Consider the following 20,696-nt stretch of genomic DNA (forward strand, 5'->3'; position numbering starts at 1 on the left):
ACAGCCACAGATTATTTATTTAGGAACATAAAACCATACTCTAAGTAAATATCCCCAAATTCAGAACTAGAAGGTGTGTTTTTGTGTCAGTGCTGAGCTGCAGCCTTGGACATTTTTGCCATACTCCAGCTGTGGAACTGGCTGTCCTAAATGCCAGCGATGGATCAACTGCATGAGCAGGGGTCTCAGTCTGCACAGAAAGAGTGAAATCAGTAGAATTTGATGGCCAGGCCCAAAAGCAGCCCTTGGAGAGGCTCCTCTCTGCTTCTGGGAGGCCTCAATCAACTCAAACTCTCTCACAGACATCCACCAACTGAAAGGCCTTAACTGAAGTTGATTCCGTTGGTTCTTTTGCAGAGGAGCATCGTGCAACATGTCTAAGTTCATTTTTAAGTGAAAGTCTTTACCCACCTCTTCACCTTGTGCTGTCTGTGAGAAGCAGAACAGAACTTCACTGCTGAATTTTCCATTTCATAAGAGGGAATAAGAATCTCAAGCAAAATTAAACTGTTTTCACTGAACCAGACTGATGTAAGAATGTATCTGTAAGCTTTAGAAACAAGACAGAATCTACCCTGGCCAAAACCTTCCAGAAATACACCAGTAACTAACATTAGGTGAAAAGACAAAAGATTGTACAAGCTTTAGGTAATGCTAAACAGCAATGTAAAAATAAAATAGAACTAAATTTTTACATGATAAAATTCAGCTATTTTGAAAGGAAAAGAACAGCTGAAGCTGGCAACTCATCCTAAAAGAAAAAAAAAATCCCAAATTAAATTAAAGGTAGTTTGATATTCTTCTATACTTACTGTATCATTAGTTGTTGAATCCAGTTGCTCAAACTCTATCAATAAAGGATTTACATAAGTGTGCAGTGTTTCTTTTTTATATATACATACACACACATATATAAACACAAATTCAGTTACTGAGACACCTGAAAATGCCATAGAAGAATAGCAGCTGAAGACATCTGTTGCATTAACAACAGAATCTGCCTCCATCCATCTACAAAACTTTTGCTCTTAATTCCTCTTATCATACAGCAAGAGACTTAAAGGCATTACTATTTCTGCTCTGCCTACACTTGCCACCCAAACCTAGAAAACAGTAGGTAAAATATCCATATAAATGTTAGACACACAGAAACCTAGCTAATATATAGAATATCCATACAATTTGCATTTTCAAATGTTGAAGGTTACAGCCAAATCTACTAGGATATATCTAATCTTTTATCACTATTGCACAAACTAATTTATGTACAGTAAGATTACGCTTAAACTGGAGAACTCTTCATTTATTTCAGAAATAATTCAACCATGTTCATTATGCCTTTACATACAAAGCATCCAAGCCCTATCCATATATCTACATACATGATTTGAGAGTTCTCAATTCCAAATCAATAGCAGATACCAACTTCAGCAGAGCCCAAAGCTGAGAGAAAATATACACAAGCACTGATCTGCTTACACACATTCCCACTGTTTGGATCCTCACCACAACACTTCTGTCTGCAGTTTCAACCACAAAGAGCCACCAGAGCCCTTTCCCATTTGGGAGCATCAAACATCTTCAGTGACAATGCAATCGATAAAACTATAACAACTCATAAGGATACGGGAGAGCAAAAGGCACAAAATACCAAAAAAAACCCAACTAACATTTTATACCAGGTTAAGCAGAAGGTTTAAAATGCCAGAAGTTGTCACTTTTCAATTTCACATGAGTCTTCTTATAACACAACCTTTATGCAACTTAAATGTTTACATGGAACAGCACATGCCCACTTGACCAAGGCAGAAGTTTAAAAAGTCAAAATTAAGGAAGTTTTTGATAACATGAATTTATCCTAATTGAACGGATTTCTCAAAATACCACTTAAAAAAAAATGAAGGGAAGGTTAGCAGTGGGACCATTTTGGTTTCTTATTTTTTATTATTATTTCCCTATGTCCAGCAGTCAAAATGGTAGAAACTGGGCTATGTCTGTCAAAATCACCATAAATAAGGACAAACAATAGAATTTACAGAAGAGAGACATTAGTAGTAAATATAATTTACAAGACTAAACAGTTTTACACTTCATATCTTAAATAACAGACATGATAGTAATTAATCAAAAGAATAATCAGTAACCTGTAAAAGAAAATCCCACAGACAAAGGACCACAGCACAAACACATATTCCAGCTGCTCAGGTAAGGCACACTTTTGTGCTGAGAAAAAAGATCTTTTAAAAGGGAAGAGTAACATGAACATTGCAGAAGTTTCACAACACTTGACTCTGGACTGCCCTGTTTGCTCATTTTTGGTTTTTTTCACTTGTGGTTTGCAAACAAGTAACCTGATCTGCACAGATAAATACATCGTTGTCAAGAGTCTGCTAAAATGAAGACTTTTCACTTAGGCTACATAGTACCCCCCTCCAAAAGCAGATCAAGTAGCCCAATTAAAATGTTGAACGATATCTAACCCCCAAAATATGCGATAATGATACAAATATGCTTCTGATCTTTCAGTCACAAAAGTTTAAAATGCTAATTACAATGCAAGGCTGGCTGGCTTTCTTAAACCAAAAAATTCTAGAGAGATGTTTCCTGAGCAGGAAGACAGTTCAGTACCAAAATGTTAAATTGTGTTAGGCCAACCAGCGATTTGGAAGCCTCTGAGCTACTGTTCAGTTCTCAAAGCTGCTTCCAATGAAACGTATTTGTACGCTAATCTCAAAGGCAATTTGGCCGTGTCTGATTACAGCAGAGAATGAGATGCATAGGATAATAAAAAAGTTTACTTAAACTGATATATGAATTTTTTTACAGTGATTAGATAATCATTTCCAGAATGTGTTGAGTTTTCAGCCATGTTTAATATGAAAACAAAGTCATATCTTTAACATTTCTTTTCTAATGTATTCTGACTTCTCTTAATGCTTGCGATAAATTCCATTTCCAAAGCATGAGTGATTTTTATTAAATGACAAGGGTATTTCTACAGATCTACCAGAAAATCACAATAAAATGTGAACCAGATGCACAAGCTATTACAAACCCAGGTTATTTGAAACTGGGAAGTGTCTTACAGTGACATACCAACCAGACATTGCTTACACTCGACCACCAATCACTTTCTTAACAAAGGGAGAATGAGAAGAGTGATAACTATCACTGCAGAAAGGGAGCAGTGTGTAATTAAGCCACTTAACAGGAAGCAAATGAACGTGAAAAAGGCTGAACTGCAACAGTGCCACCTACAGTAAAGGACATTACCAGGCAAAGTAAATAACCAGTGTTTAGTCAGAAAAGTAACAAAATCAGAGCTCAAAAAACGAAATCTGATTTCAGGAAAAACTGAGCTCTAATATTTTCATGTACAACTTTTTGGTTTTTATACACTTCAAAAATTAGTCCCTGCTCAAAATGAAAGCATTCTCTAAATTACGAGTACATATGCCCTCAGCTTTCCTATTTAAAAGCCTTCACAAAATACAAACGAAAAAGTAACATGTTTCTGAAGCTCTAATTCCTCATTTACCTTTTAGGTAAAATATAAAAAAAGCCAGACAGAAGTCAGATAGGCAAAGAATAGCTGCAGCCTTACCTTGCATTCCACCACACTCTGATCTGATTCACATGTGACATAGATTTCATCAACTGCACGCCGGAGATTGTCAAAGAGAAATGCCCAGTACCGAGCCCGCAGATCCACCTTTCGAGGCTGCCTTGTTTTGGTGGGGCTTTTGTCAAAGTTTTTATCTCCAGCTCCTGCTGCTGTAAATTTACAGTCTAAGGTAGTGTTCTGAAAACAAGAAAGTACAAGGTAAAAGGAGAACAACAAACGGAATTATGGTAAGGAGTTGGGTTTCTGTGCAACACACCTTTCATCAGCATATTGAAACACCTGTAAACAAGAACTTCTTCGCTAAAGAAGACATAATTGCACTGACTTAAGTTTTTTAGAACACACTTTCTTAAATATAGGCAGCACTTATGTTCAACTAGATTCTGTTTCTTTGACATTTATAATATTTTCATTCCACAGCAGTACGAGATACTCTGCCTCTCAGCACACTGCAAAGTTACATTTTCTAATTACATATCCTGTATTACTTATTCTGACAGGTGTGTATATCCAGAGGTGAAAACAGCATTTCACTAATAAACATACCAGCAATATTCCACCAGAAGGAAATTCTATTACCAAGACATTACATATGACATGAATGCTTTAAAACCTTCACGCTAATATGTGTTAATGCCAGTGAAATGCTGATGTGGCTTACCCTAGAACACAGACTTAACTGACCCAGTCCTGCTTTGCTGCGCAGATGCAGGGGACAGCCAACACGCTAAATGGGATGGGATGAGATATTCCGAAGGATTCTGAAGCACACCTATTTGTCTAAACGTACCAAATCACCACTTGGTCGCATGACACTGCCCTTATTAAACCTGAAATTCTCTCCAACAAAAGAAAACAAACAGTAAAATCCTGTTACCATAAGCTTGTGCATTACATAGCCAGTGGACAAGCACCCCCAGTAAACCCCAAGTGACACCCAACTGTGTGTTACTTTGTGATGGAGGTATTAGCTACATGTTAAAGTAGTCTGGTTTGGGTTGGCATTTTTCATTACGTATTTCTTTTAATAGCACCTTTAATGTAGTTTTGATGCCCTGGTCCACTGTGGCATATATCTCCGGCAAATCAATTCTTACTGGAGCACTCTTGTAGGGATTAAAATCCCATTCTAAATGCTCTACTTTGGTGATTGAATAAGAAAACTCAAAACAAACACCACACATAACAGTACACAGTGTTTATAATTAGAATATCTAATCACTAACTAGAAACAGTGTAATTTTCAAAACAGTTGGCTGGGATTCAAGTCTTTTTGTCCTGTACCACACATCATTAAACAAATTCCACTTTGCAGTTAGGGAGACACACTGTTCTCAGAATGGTTATGCTCTCACCTGCATTTGTGGTGAGACACTAATTTTTCTGTAAGAAGCAGAAGAATGGTAAGATTTACTACAGTCACACCAACATCTCTGCTACCCTTATATATATCTCCAAGGGCTGCAAGTGTACTCCAGATGAACCCCAGCTAATGTATGCACAAGAGCCATGTTCAGAAAGATGCATGGCATAAACAACCAATGAACAGCAATTTCAGAAGGGTTTCATATTTTTTCTTCCATGACATAAGTCATCTCTTAACAAACTGCTGGGAGAAAAGATGCTCCTTAGCAGAGGCCTTGTATAAAAACATTTAAAGCAAAGCTTACATACTTGCTAATTTATAGCTCCTTGAAACTACAGTTTATAATGACGCAAGCACAACTACAGAATTATAAATAGCTACATTAAAATAACAGAGCTACCTGTTGCTGCCTGTATTTATAAAATGTGACCTTAGGAAAGTGATTAGGTTTACAGTCATTCAGCTAATACTGTTGATATAAAGGATCAGTTGTTTCAGAATAAGAAACGTGCGTAATTCCCACTATTTGAAAGATACGTTTTCAAGCCTATCTTTAAAAGACAATGTCATGGAATATGTTTTGATATGTAGCAATAAATGTTATCCATCTGCTCTATTTAGCATCCATTTATCTTCACTCTTATACGTCAGCAATATTTAAATGAGGAAAACACCATGTGTAGGCTCTGCAAGTCATAGCAGTTCCATTCTTACCCTGTAAGCAGATCTTCAGGGTCTCAGTAAAACCTAAGCAACATTTACAGCTACCCATGTTCCAGCAGAACACCTCTGAAAGGACAAAACCCTCTAAACTACCTGATTCCTTGTAAACACTATCACACAAGTAGGTAAGCATTAAGTTGGTGGTTTGTTATTAGAAATAATATTTTAACTTGCAGTGATAGTTCAAATATTCAACTGCAGAAGATGAAAAGCTGATGTGCCTTTTAAGTTAACAAACATGGGAATACTCTTTCTTACATCCCAAGTAACCCAGCGTGGATGAGGAAGGTGACATTAAAACTGAATCTCTCTTGGTGTTCTTTAATTTATTTTTTTTCCCACTAATAGTTTCAGTAACTTGCCTTGGACTTGTGGAAAGCATGCAATGTATATTTATACTCTCAGGATGCCAAAGTTTATTGAATGTATATTTGCCAGCACCCTACTGAAAGGAAGAAGAGGTTGATAAGATCGTATGAAACAGCTCTTGTAAGTTTATTTTCTTGAGATTAGTGGCCCATTCACATGTAAAGGAAAATTAAAAGTGAAAGTTCAACAAAACTAAGCCAAAAAAGCCACCAATTACAGCAGTATCCAGTGTCTGAAAAGCAATAGAAATAAAGGTGCTGAATGCCAATTTTAGATGCCAAGATGCACAGACACTTAGCAATCCATTTCAAACCTTAACTGAATCCACCAGGAATGCACTGTGTCAACAAGAGCTTTAATACAGCAATCCCACATAGAGCCACTGAGTAGCAACCAAGCATTCTCCTGAAAACGCAGTATTCACATAATCCCCAAGTTAGACAGAACCCAAACTGTGCAGCACATGGTTCTCACACCCTCAATATTCTGAGGGCAAACCCTTCCAGGGAGCCCCAACTACATCACTAACACTCCACCCTCACAGACCAAGAGAATCAGGATATACAGTGTCTGTAATGTATCAGTGTGTGAAGAGAGAACACAAGGCTAATAGGTGCTAAACTAAACTGGGAAAATAACATGCCTATGTTTTAAAGATGCAAAAACCTATGGAAGCAGAACATTTTTTCTTTTTTGAAAAATAAAATTTTTCATATGCTTTATTACCAAATTCTGACAGGCTGCCTCAAAATACTAAATGGCTAAAGCTGTACTAATGGCTAAATCCATAAATCAAAGAAAAACAGCAGTTAAAATATTAAACGTAAGGAAAGATTGAGGTATTACTTTATAATGTAATAAAGATTGTCATTCACAGAGAAAAAAAGCCCAACTAAAAACAGGAGTGGTTTCTTCTTTATAATTCTCATTCAGAGTGGCTTTCCAGTCACGGAAATTTTACTCACCTGGACTTTTTTCCAAAATAAGATATACTGACTTGAGCCACTAACACATGAAGTCAAGACATTTCCTTAAATTAGAAACTGGGGGGAAAGGCAGCCCTTGTATAAGCAGCATGCTTATAGGAAGAATATCCTATATCATTTTATTGAACAGCACTTTCCTTAAAATAACTTTAATGCCCATAAGTCATGTATGCAGAGGCTGGGAAGTGCCAAAAGGAAACGCTGAGGAAGGTAACCTAAATTCTGGCAATTTTAACTTCTGAATACTTGACTTTGAAACTTATATGCTTCAAAAATACAATGTATGCATAGTTTTAGAGAAGCATTAATCAGCCAATAATATATCAGTGATCTCACAGAAAAACATTGTTATGTCATTAATTTTATGTCACAATAAAAAATGAGCAGATACCTGTTTTGCAGTCTTGTGTGTTCCTTGAGTCACCCTTTTTGTTTTTCCACCAGATTGCCATTTTGATTTTCCTGTGGAATAAACAACTGTTTTAATCAACAATAATGATTTTAATTAAATAGAGCACCCTAGAATGCATATATCTCATCTTGCAATGTACTGAGAGGGGCACAGTTTCTGAGTTAAGAGGTTTGGCAAATTTTATATTCTAAATATATATTCCACTGTTCAGAACGTGGATAATGCCAGAAAACACTGGAAAATAAAAAAAAATACAAGAAAGGCAAGACATACAGGCTTCATTAAACAAAGGTAACCCAGCTTTAAGTTCTCAGTGCCTCTAAAGATCATATCGTTACAATCTACATGTCAAATATGATACTAGTTTTCTATATAAATTTTAAGAAGTCTGCTTTTGAATGACTGCTCAATCAGCTATTACAGAATTAAAACAAGAAATATATGTGTATATTTGTTAGGAAAACCAAATGTAATAGTTTAGTTTTTCTGGAACCGTTCTGCCAAGAAAGATGGGAAAAACCAGAACTCAGGTCAGGATTTAGTTCATCAACATTTAGGGAGCCAAAGGAAGAGAAAAAAACATTCACAGAACACAAGTCAGTCTCCTTAAGACGTGAAATCCCTTCACAAACGTACCTGTCTTCCTCCATTGCTTATACAAAGTGACTTTAGCAGCTATGTTTCCAAAATCAGTTTAAATTCCCCCAGTCAGAAAGGGTGACTCCAGGTCTCAGTGCTGTGGTAGTGGCAGTTAACTGATTTAGAGTTATCTTTGCATAGAAGTATCTGTGTTAGCCTAGACCAACCTGATCTGTTTGCACTTAATCTTTAAGATTTGCTATGGGGTAAGGTAAAAAAATTTATTCCTCCAAGTATCTAACTTGCACAACACGAAAATCATAGGATCCAATTACCAAAAATTTAAGCAAGCTGAGACAAAACAGTAACTACAGAAAGAGTTATCTAGCACAGATTACATCTAAATAGAAGTTTCAAGATTATTTAGCCGGATGAAGCCAAGCAAATCAATGCATTAGTTGAATACAGTCCTCTCTAGACCATGGAGATCATTCTTGAATTTCAGAATTGTCCAGCTGAGTTTTTAACAGTTCTGAGGCCAAATTCCCAAACGTAGCCCAGCTGTTTCACATTGCTCTGGTTATGTAAAGCAGCTGCAAACCTGTCTAAACCAAGCAGTTGTACACTTGGTTTGCACAGCTGGCTTGCATCACTGGCTATTCCAGGCAACAAGGCTTTTAATTTAAAACAAATTAAAAATTACTTGCTTGATAATTCATTTTTAAAATGCTACATTAGCCAAAAAACAGCTATAAACTAATATCTTGAAATCAATTCAGCAACATTCAGGGGAAAAAAAAAATCATTCAGCTACTGCATGCATAAAACCTTCATAGTCACTAAAAATCTTAAACTGGGGAATAGTCCCATGGCAGACTTCTGATAACTGAAGTATTTCAATCACCAAAGCCTCTCTTCTGATGTGATTTACAATGCAAAGACCAGGTTTTGAAGGCAATGGCATAGAGGACTTGCACAGTGAAAAGGTTTGCAACAAATATGAGTACATTAAAATTAAAAAAGGGCAGATGAAAACATCAAGTTGCAGACCCTTTAGATTCTATAAAATCCAGAATAACAATCCATTATCTAAGATCTGTGAAATCTCTGAACAAGTCCCTTCTAAAGACAAAAGCAAGTTTCCAGGCACTTCCTATATGAGGCAGAAATTTAGATGCAAATAGCAGGTTTTGCAAATTTAATATAGTGTGGGGAAAGGACTAACTTTTTCTTAAGGTGTATAGGCCAGAAACGTTTGCATTTCAGCAGCAGCCACAATTTCAAGTTTTTTAATTCCTTTTCTTACAAAAATGGCTCTGGTTACTAGAAGGTATCTTCCTCTCTGCTCTTGTCCTATACTCCCAAGCAGTGACAGCACTGCTCAATGGCTGTTTGTATGTTCAGGGGTGACTGGTGTGTAACTGCATCATGTTGGGATTGCTACGAGATGCACAGATCTCAGTGACACCTGAAGGGCATCCCCTGCTTGCAATTTACTAAATCGTAAGGAGAGAACAATAGTGACCCAAGATCATCTCCTTTAGCTATTAAGTTGCCCGTGTGAAATAAAGTATCAAAGTTTTGCAGCATTGGAGGAGCTACAGCTATATTTTACACTGGAAGTCCATTTCCTTCCTGTCTTGTGATTAAATATGAAGCACACAGGGTTTATGATTTGTGAAGACTTCCTGTCAAAAAGCTGAGGTGTCAATAGCTACCGAAAAACCCCACTGATAACCTACTTTCAAAAGCTATCTTTTACCTAACAATCTCAACAACCATCCTGCTCACCTCTCTCTTTTTGGATATTTTCACTGGAATAGGAAATGTGGGAATTGCCTTTAAATTTAATAGTTAATTGCAGTCTTCATTTCTGTCCTGGGTATGGCAGAGGTCAACTGCACATGTAGTTTCAGCATCTTTGACACTGTTCATTATCATACCCTCAGCAGGAATGATAACTTTCAACTGAGGAAGCATGCTGAAGTTTCTAATCCTACTACGAACCATATCTTTTCAGATGTCTGTAGAGCAGCAGTAGATGCTATTTTTCTAACTTTACAATGCTAAGGATCTGGAGAAATTACTGCCTTCAAGCATGGATACAACCAAAATCCTCCACGTTTTTCCACCTCCAGATTGAATTTCAGCAATATATTTTGCACAAAATTACTTTTATAAATTACTGTCACTGTCTCAGCCAGAATATAATGGCCCTGTATTCACCTACCAGCACTAAACTGGCTTCCCATTCATTCCAGTGAAATTCAAGGTTTGAAACTTATGAGCCCTAAAGAATTGCCCTCACACTACATTCTGCCAGTTCCCATCAGACCAGTGCTGCAAGGGCTCACACACAATGTGTGCAGTCAGGGCTCTCACAATTCCTCACAGGGCCAAAGAGAGCCAAGTTTCACGCTTTGATCACATCCCACAAAACCTATTTACTGCAGCAGGCTCTTGCTAAAACAGTGGAATATGCTGCAGGCTCCCCAGAGTGTGCCAGGTACCTTTCAACCAATAAAATATGTTTCCTTACCCTGAAATGCTTAATCTGCAAATGAATTCTATATGGCAAGAGCCCAGGTGATTTTAAACAAATAGGAAATAAGAAAGGAACAGTCACAAATACAAGATTTTCCAATTTTTCTAACATCTCAAAGTTCCAAAGGTATCTTATCATCTATTAACATTTCAATGTCAAGCCTCTGCAATTTTTTAACTGTTGCTAATACCATAGCTAAGATTTTGCAATAAAGTTTATGTGTAGTTGCTTATCTGCATTCAGTGCCTCAAATTTCATTCTAGGCATGTGAAATAATTACAACGGAAAGAATTCTGAAACCCTCCCTTAGAACAATCCCAGCTTTCCAAGGTGGGCAAAAGCAAAGTGACTGCAATTGGTGACTGGTGGCTATAGGTTTGGAATGCAAATTCCATTCTGGAGACAGAATACCAGAATAGTGAATTTTTCACAGTTTTAAGACTCCTTCTAAGACACCAAATCAGCGATAGTGTTGATTAGTTTATCCAACACAATCTGCTGTGTACTACTGAATTCTGTGAAGGAGTATTTGAATTTCAATGGTTGAAAAGTGTTAACAGTCACTCTCTCTTCTAGATCATTACCACTGTGGCTGGGACTGTCATGTCATTGATCTCTATTCATAATTAGAATTTCAGATCTGACATAACTGGGGTGCACACTGCTCCAAAACACAGAGCAGACATATCACCTGCCATTCCAGAAATCTCTTTGCTTTTTAAGGAAATATTGCTTACCAGCAGGAACTATATATTTACAGCATGGAGTCAGAAGTTTTTGATTTCTCTTTTACCCATGTATGCTATGTAAAATACACAACTATTTCAGAGTTAAATGGGAAGAAGAACACAAGCACACAATTTTTAAAGGAAACAGAAAAAGGATACAAATAGAAAAGATGAATTCAGCATTTTAATTAATCAACTCTCTATAACACTATCCCAGTAATAAAAAATGTTCATACCTTGCCTGTATTGGAAAAAGAAATAAATCACATTATAAATAACAGTATATAATTTAAAATGTTAAATCACACATGGGTGCTGCCAAATCAATAACTGGACATTACGAGAAGAAGAAACTGCCGTCCAAAGACAAAATTCTGCTTTGTATAGAGGAGTGGCAGGATTGGTGCAGGCACCCTGAATCTTTGGCCTGATTTACACAAACCTTGAACAAGTTAGAACTGTCCTAATTCATAATATTGCTGCATCATCCCTGTGGGACACAGTACATACAGGAAGATCAGCAGAAAATGAACCAGAGCTCAGTGACACCAACATAAACATCCTCCATGCCAGGCAAGGGTCAAGAGATAAAGGATCTGGCTCTGCCAGTCTTTCACTAACCGCAAGTTCCTTTTCATAGGGAAATTTTCCTTCAGGCAATAATCGTCAGATCCTTTGCATTGTGCAAAAAGGTCAGCCTATACTTTAATTTTAAGAAGTTTTAACATGAAAGCTCCACTGACAAAGTTTAAAAATTACAATGGGGCTAATAGGACCAAAAGAAAATGAATACAGCTACTTGGATTTTAATTACTGTACATAACTACTATTTAATGAAAGCTAAAAATTCCCTTATTCATCATGCTTTAGCAGAAATTGTTAGAGCAAACATTCATCTACAAATCACAGTCATTTTTAAAGAAGAAGTGTTAGAGTTTCTAAAATAATATTACAAGTAAGGTAGTATTAAAAAATAACAGGTTCTTCAAACAGAAAGTGAAGCATAGCAAATGTTGCTCAAAAATACTGCTAGAAATACACTGCATGTTCCTTTACCACACACTCATTCATATCACTACCTTCCCCAGAAGAGTAATTTGGAATCTGGAAATACTTTGGCCCCAATTATATTTTGCTTAAAGACAGTTTAAACTTTGCATCAGACATAGGGTTAATTATCTTGCAACTTAAGATGTAACATTTCTTAGAAATATCTTTTCCACTGGCAGAATCACAGAACAGCTGAGGTTGGAAGGAACCTCTAGAGATCATTTAGCTCAACCTCCAGGCTGTCCAGGACTATGTCCAGGGAGGTTTTGAGCATCTCCAAGGAAGATGATGCCCACAGTTTTTCTAGGCAACTGGTTCCCATGTTCAGCCACCTTCATAGCATAAAAAAATTTACTTTTAGACACTCGAAAGCTGCAGCACCTGGACAGGGACATGAGAAATACAGAAATACTTGAGATAAAGTCCTCAAAAACAGCATTCAGACATCTGGAACAGCTTGACTAGAACAAAAATTAAAAATTCCTGGCTCCTTAAGTCATCATACCACAAGAGAGTATTACAACAGTAACAAAAGTGTTCTGAGGACTTGCATTACGGCATGCTGTCCCCACATATCCCCTTCTTTAGAGATTCTTCATTGGTATTTATGAAAGCTGAAGTGATCCCAAAAGAAACTTCCAAACTTCTTTGTTTTAGAACACAGAGAGCAATTTGTTAAATTGTTCTAAGTCATCTCTACAATTCTGAATTCCAAAGTTACAAGAGTTCACTTTAGGACAATGTGATTCTGTTACACAACTATCTTGATAATATCAGCAGAAGAAAACAGTCTTGGATGTTACTTGCAGACAAATTAAAACAGTTTTTAATCTGTCACTGGAAGGTTTTATAAAGTGATCTGCCAACTGCAAGGCACATTTTGGAAAAAAAGTTTTAAATTATACTATGTATGCTGAATGGAACCTTTTTTAATAAAGAAATTCTATGTCAGAAAAATGTTTCCAGATGAGCAACTCCAGCTGACAGAGGAATGGAAGTGCAAAGACCTGGTGGAAGACTGTTAAACACATACCATCATCTTCCTTGTTTTCCAGTGGAACGCTCCATGCAATCAGGTTCCTTGCTGTGCGTCCCTCTTCTGCCACTATTTTCCTCACTTTGTCATGGCTGTTAGAGCGTTGGAAAGAAGCCTGAAAACAAGAAATACGTGGATGGGCAAACAAGAAAGCAAAATCTTTGGCTTGATATGTTAATTTCATCCAGTATGTGGTTACACCATCCAAAGTGGGGTACACAGGTGCTGAATTTTCCTCAAATATCTGAAACAGGTGTAAGCATCCATTTTCATACCCATTTCTCTGCATATAAGCAGACTGATTCATCAACATGTCAAGGGAGTTACTACCCAGCCCTCAATATGGGTATGTCTAGACCACATCACTTTCATTTAACTGCTTGTCAATGCTGCTGGAGCATCACAGCAGACTTCACAAATGCTGTAACTACCTTGAGTCAATCAGAACTAATTATACAAGCTGCACAAGACCAAAATACATGTGTTAGTGACTGGTGAGAGCCTGGAGAAAGGCATGAGATTTGTGGGAACCATCTGAAACATGCATAAAAGCCCACCTCTCCCACTGAGAAGGTAAGAACCTAGAAAGTATTTCCTGGCAACTGTGATGGGCTGTTACTACAAAGCTGCAACTACTCAAAGGCAGAATAAGAGACACTGGGGATGCACTTTATTTACCTAATAAACATATTTCTTTGCATTTGTGAAATGCACCATCACAAGACATTTGAAACCAAATACATTAAGAAGTATTTGTATCAACTGACAGATGTCAATCAGATAAAATCTTGCCTCTTGTACAGTGTAGGAAAGTTAAGCCTCAGAAAATAATTTGCAACAAAGCCAAACTATATACAGTAATTATAAACTTATGTACCATGATAGCACAAAACTGCTGACCATGTTAGCTTTAAACACTGGCAAACTTAACCACAAAGAAGTTAAATAAACCTAAATATTATTTTAGGCACGAACAGACTGATTTCCTATAGGACTAATCAGGAGGTACATTTTTCCTCTTTTCATTCTTACCATCATATAGCTCAAGCCTGCAACCACTTCTATATCTTTAGAAAGAAAATACAGTAAAATGACACTAAAAACAAATATAGCAGATGAGTGGCTAGAATTTATTAAGGCAGTAGGAAACAACACAAATGATAAACTCCTTTTGCTTTAATGCTAATATAATAGTTTTTTACTTGGGCTTCTCTCATCCAGATGTCTTCAATTGCCTGTTTGGAAGTCACAGTGTGCCATCTAGTGCTTCACAGACCTGCCCAGAGACACAACCAGGCAACACAACAGAAGAAAATACAGCACTGCTATATCAGCAAAGTTTTGGAAAATCTAATCCAATAAATAGAGCAAATTACATACATTGGCCCAAAGTAACCCAAATAAAGCACATAAAAACCACAGAATCTGTACTGAACTGGTTCTAGTCGGTCCTTATTCTATAGACTTAATTGCCTGTTCTTGCTAGGAATTTTTAGTAAGAGTGACCATTTCTGCTGTAGCAAGTTTGGTTTGGGTTTTTAATCCCTTGTTGCTGCATGACATTGAGTGTAAAACCTTACATTAGTCTACAACAAACTAACTTCCTAAATGACTTATTTTTATAGAAGCCAGAAAGGCTTAAAAGGAAACAGTAAGTATCTCAATATGACATTTCAAGGTATTGTGTGTAACGAAACTAGAGTCTAACTTAAAATTCTCATCTCTGTAACTTGGACATCAGTCAAAAGAAACCAACAAACCCTTGAGGGAGGCCCAAACAAGAGTTAGTAAAGAGGAAGTGCACAGCTACTGAGAAGTGAAAATTGTTGTGCCAAAGGCCATAGTGTAGGTATGAAGAGCCTCTTCATTTGGCAAGAGTTAGCGGTAGTACCCTCCCTCTTCAAGTGACATGATACTGATACTTGGTTTTTGACTGCTCCCTCAACCTGAATCCCTGCTTTTTGCTACTCAATTATCCAAAAAAGTTACCTTCTGTGATGTGCTCTGGCTACAATCACCCCTTAGGCCAAAGGAGTGACTGGAAACAATTCAGCCTTAAATAGCAAATGCTTGTTAATTAGTCTGTACTGCTTCTTTTCAAGGCTATAAATACTAAAGGACCTCTCATGAGGATTCTTTTTTAATGATGCTCACATATATAAATACATAGATGTAAACAAACCCACCAGTTTCATCCATGGCATTGCCAAAGAAAACGAATTCAGCTCTAACCTCAGCTCCTTCTAAGAACACCACACTCTTAAGTGTAACCAAACATTAAAGTCTTGCACTACAGCACAGGTTGGATGAAAGCAGTTTAAAATGGGAATCAGCTGAAAAAGAATGAATGCAAAAACCCCCACATACTAACACAACTAGAAATTATGCAAAACAGAAGAAATACTCAAATTTACTCTACAGTAGAATTCCTTTTAGAAGATTTCTCTCCATCGTGTTAATGAATAAAATGTATTAAGCTCCTAGAATCAATACTTTCATAGAAGGTACAAAATGAACCCCAACATGAAAAATTAGTTTTTCTTGCTGTTGAAAAAATATTCTACCATGTAGCGTTATAGTTACTGAATGTCTTACCATCATGTTATAACCTTCCTCTGCATCAACAGGCTCACTCATTACATTTTTGGCAGACCCCATTGAGTTTTCATACCTGTGTCAAAATAAATGCAATTAATTATTTTACCTAAAATAATTTCCAAAACTACTTTTAGCTTGCTGGCAGCATCTAGGTCATGGACATCAGATGAACACAGTAAGGTTTTCAGAAGATAATTTCATTTGTAAAGGGTTTGCATTGCTCCTTACTAAAAACAGCCAAAAGTTCAAGAAGAAAACAAAAAGAGAGTGACACTACAATGTAATTTTATATGTGGTTAGATAGTAAACAGTACAAAGTATATTAAAACTTTCAAACAAATCATTTCATGGACTGCTCTAGAACAGTGATACAAGTAGAATAATCTTTCCTGTGACAGAGAACTGGGCAAGTTGGTTATCAGCTCAAAAAGAAATATAAATCAGAGATGTACTAACAATGAGCAGCAGTTAATTACTGATGAAGCAAAATAAAACTGAAACTTCTGTTCTTGTTTAACTATAAGATGTGAAGGCTCCTGTACAAGTCAGCTCTGAGAAAGTGAATACTTTATGCAGCTATGAATACAGAACCATTGCCAAGAGTGAAGAAAGTATACAGGAGTAAATGCGTATCGCTTTATCAAGAGTTTCCAGAACAGTGTTAACAATTCTGAAATAAAGTTAGACCCTTGGCTTCAAGGTTGGTAAATTCTAGACAGCTGCTGATTTGAGTGTAAACACTCTAATCCTACTCTTCAGAAGAATCAGATGCTAAAATGGATATTAAAGACATCTTTAATCAGATCCTAAGTCAGATTTTGTTGGCCTTTACCACTAATGACACTGCTTTAAGCAGGCTGTTCTCAATTTACATAAATGGCTGAATTTTCTAAAAGGATATAGCCCAACCTGTGTCAACAAACCCACAGATGTCTGTGTGCCTTAAGACAACCTACTAAACCCATACAAAGCAGAATATTCTGCAGTTAGATGAAGGAAGTTGAGTTTTTGAAAACAAAGATTAGACTTTAGCATCACTTCAGGCATCCAGAAGAGGTCTGCCATTGAGTCTTCAAACAGGCATCTTATAAAACGCCTTTTGTACACCAAACTAACTTGACAGTAATCGAGGTATAATAAAAGCTAATTAAAACGACATATACATTTGAGGAAAAAAACACGAGGACCCACGTATTTTCCTACTAGGGCAGGGCATTTGGAAATAATGCAGAAACAAGAATCTGTATTTAGTGAACTGCATAGAGAAGATAGACCCTGCGAGACCTACTGTGCTGTCAGCCGTGATTTTGTCTCTGACAGCAAAGGAACGCCACGGGTTTATGCTAGGAACGACATTAGTAGTTTCTAAGATGCAAATGCTCATACACCATGTGGCATTTTATACGAATGCACAGTGAATTTCCTCAGCGCGGGTGCCTCTCCCCCCACACACACAACTCCCACTCTGGACGGGTGGGCCTGTACAGCCTGAAGGACCGTCGGGTTCACAGGCACCGGGTTCCCCCTCAGGTTGAGTCCGACTCTCCCCACAGGCAGTGCGGGAATGACGGGAAGGGCTGGCTCAGACGGACAGCCCGTTTCCCCCACACAGCACGGCCTGACCCACACCCACCGCTCCCGGTCGCCTGTAGCAACCAGGCTGTCCCTCCCCGGTCTCGCCGGGCCGAGCGGCGGAGCTGCCCGCCAGGGCAGCGCCCGAGGCTGTGGGGCTAAGGGGGGCGAGGCCGGCCCGCCGCCATCTTGCCCGCGCCTCCCGCGCGCTGCCCGCTCGCGCCGGACCCGCGAGCCGGCCACTCACGCTCTCCGCCGCGCCGCGCCGTCCCGCCCGCGCGCGTCCCGCCGCGCTGACGTCATCGCACCCCGCCGACACCACCCACCCGCCGCCACGCCGGCCCCGCCCGCCCAGCCCGCGCATGCGCGGCTCCCGCCGGTGAAGGCGGTGCCCCCACCTTGCCCTCACCTGGCCCCGCACCTTCCACCCGCCCCGCCTCGCGCATGCCCGGCCCGCGCCGGTGCAGGCGGCGCCCTCACATCGCCGGCGCCTCGCCCCAGCCTGAGGGGGCCGCGCTGAGGCAGTTCCCGCGGTCCCCCGGGCCGGGCCAGCTCGGGGCTGCCCTGAGCCCCTGAGAAAACGCCGGGGTGCTGTCACAGAATCAATTCAGTTGGAAAAGGCCTTTGAGATCGAGTCCCACCTATGATCGAACACTACCTTGTCACCTAGACCATGGCACCAAGTGCCATGTCCAGTCTTTACTTAAACACTTCCAGAGACAGTGACTCCACCACCTCCCTGAGCAGCCCGTTCCAATGTCTAATCACTGTTTCTGTGAAGAAGTTCTTCCAAATGTTCAACCTAAATCTCCCCTAGTGCAGTCTGAGGCCATTCCCTTTCATCCTGTCACGATTGCCTGGGAGACCAACCCTTACCTCCTGTCGCTAAGTTGTGGAGAGCGAGAAGGTCCCCCCTGAGTCTCCTTTCCTCTTGGCTGAGCTCCTGCAGCTCCCTCGGCCACTCCTGGTGTTCCAGACCCTTCCCCAGCTCTGTTCCCTCCTCTGGACACGCTCCAGCCCCTCCATGTCTTCCTTGTCGTGAGGGGCCCAAAACTGACCCCAGGATTTGAGGTGTGGCCTCAGCAGTGCCCAGCACAGACAGATGGTCACTGCCCTGGTCCTGCTGCCACACCATTGCTAGGACAGCCCAAGTGCCATCAGCCTTCTTGCTCCCTTGGGCTCAAGTTCAGCTACTATCAACCTGACGTGGCCTCCTGTGCTGGTGTGATCACTGAGGTGATGGCAGTCAGCCCCTCAGTGTCTTGCCCTTCCCCACTTCTGGGAGCTGGGGAACAGGGAACAGTAAATAACTGTGTGCAATACATGGGGTGTATGTGTAATACGGGCACCTAGTCCTGGAGTGTAACACTGAGGTGTGATTTGGGCTACTGCATCCAGCTTGTGCACTGTACCTGGGGACAGGTGGGGCTTGTGAAGAGGCCAGCCTTCCTTATGGGGTCTGAGGCCTGGGAAATGTGATTTGTGAGGAAACATGGGACAAGTGGAATCTATTAGCCAAAAGAAGACAAAAGGGGATGTGGTAGGAATGTTTGAGCATGTAAAAGCATGATGTGAAGAGAATAATCCATTTCCCTCAGTGTGACAGGAATAGCGAGAAGAGGCCAAAATGATAACCTGGACAGCTCTGGTTGTCATCTCTAAAGCATTAAAAGTCCTACAAGGATGGGAATAGATGGCTTGGGAGATCATACATGCTTCAGTTTGATCTGCAGGAAGTGCAGCAACAACATCTCTCAGAAATGATACATCACTCAACTGTGGTTCAGAGCAGAGAGCTGAGCCAGGAGGTCCATGAAGGTCCCATCCAAATCCCTTACACTGCCATCCTTTGATAATGCACTTGTTTATTATTTATCAGTCAGAGTTCCCACAGCTGCCTCCTCAGTGTGCAGCTAAGCTGAGTGCCGTGATACCATGTCACATCAAATCCTGCTGTTCTGGTTTGATGCCAAATCAGACACAGCATCAGAAGAGCCTCCTTTTATAACCTATTTCCTCAGATATTAATAACTGCACTAAATGCAGAGAACTAGAAAAACAGGTCAGTAATGTCTGCAGAGTATAAAATATTTTGTGCAAAGTCTTATGAAACAATTGGAACACCCAAAAAGTCATATTTGGATACTGCTAAAGCAAATGACTGTCACTTCAAAATCCAAACACGGTATTTAAATGTGATGATCTTTATAAATAAATTGTTGCTCTGTTTTTTCCCTTACTTAAATCTATGTGCCAAAATCAACAACTTTTATAATGGAAAAAGGAAGGATAATCTTTGCATGCAGGTCTTAGATAAACTGTCTCAGATGCAGCTTAAAATGTTGACACATGATAACAATAAAATTAGGGGAATATGTCAAAAAGGAACCCTATCTAAATAAAGCTACTGTCAATTCATTTATTCTGACAGTGTATAAATAACATGCATTAGAATAAAGCAAATTAAGGCTTATTCAATTCGGGCAGTGATTTATAAAACTGAAATGCAGAAATATCAAAAACTTACAGTGAACACCAGATGGATAACTTCATTTGCTAGAAAGAACTGTTCAGGAACTGGTTTTTGTGCTGCTGGACAACTGTTCACATGCTGACAGTCTAACAGACCCGATTTACACTTGCAGATCTCACAGAGAAGAAGTTGTGTTGAACACGACCTTCTAACATTCCTTTTTTTGTGATCAAAAGAATGGCTCCAAAGAGATTTGTGACAGACTGCATGTGATTTGGCTTGAGGGAAGGGCAGATTTTCCAGAAAAGTCAGGAAGTTCATCACATAAAAAAGTTTTTATATAGCATGCCTTGTATTTTGATTTAAAAATAGCTTCACTGATACTCCTTTTTAACTTACAATAGCGATGCATTTGCTATGCATGTGGTTAAAATAATGGAGGGAACAGAAGAGCCTCTCTCCTCTTTCCCCCTGCATTCATACCAGAATGATCTTGAATTTTATTATACAACTGGTTTAACTGCGTGCTGGGAAGAGTTTGGATTGTATTTTGACACGAAGAAGAATATGATTTCCTCTGCTTTCCCTCTAGCTGAGATTCAGATTTTTTTCCTAATGTACAGGATATAATGAA

General features: G+C 39.1%; 1 protein-coding gene across 7 annotated transcripts in view; it reads right to left on the reverse strand.

The window, feature by feature from the left end:
* SCAPER (S-phase cyclin A associated protein in the ER) overlaps nt 1-20,696 on the reverse strand; it is a 215,008-nt gene that overhangs the window by 121,247 nt on the left and 73,065 nt on the right. For 3 of the 7 annotated variants that reach the window (XM_069026155.1, XM_069026153.1, XM_069026154.1), the window contains 4 exons: nt 16,015-16,090; nt 13,417-13,534; nt 7,461-7,531; nt 3,605-3,802 (listed from right to left, as the gene is read on the reverse strand). In XM_069026155.1, coding sequence (XP_068882256.1) covers nt 3,605-3,802; nt 7,461-7,531; nt 13,417-13,534; nt 16,015-16,077 — 450 coding nt within the window. In that variant the 5' untranslated portion in view covers nt 16,078-16,090. The other 4 variants (XR_011154270.1, XM_069026152.1, XM_069026156.1 and 1 more) reach the window with 3 other exon arrangements.

Source organism: Aphelocoma coerulescens, chromosome 10 (assembly GCF_041296385.1).
Source record: "Aphelocoma coerulescens isolate FSJ_1873_10779 chromosome 10, UR_Acoe_1.0, whole genome shotgun sequence".
In the NCBI taxonomy this organism is placed as follows: Eukaryota; Metazoa; Chordata; class Aves; order Passeriformes; family Corvidae; genus Aphelocoma; species Aphelocoma coerulescens.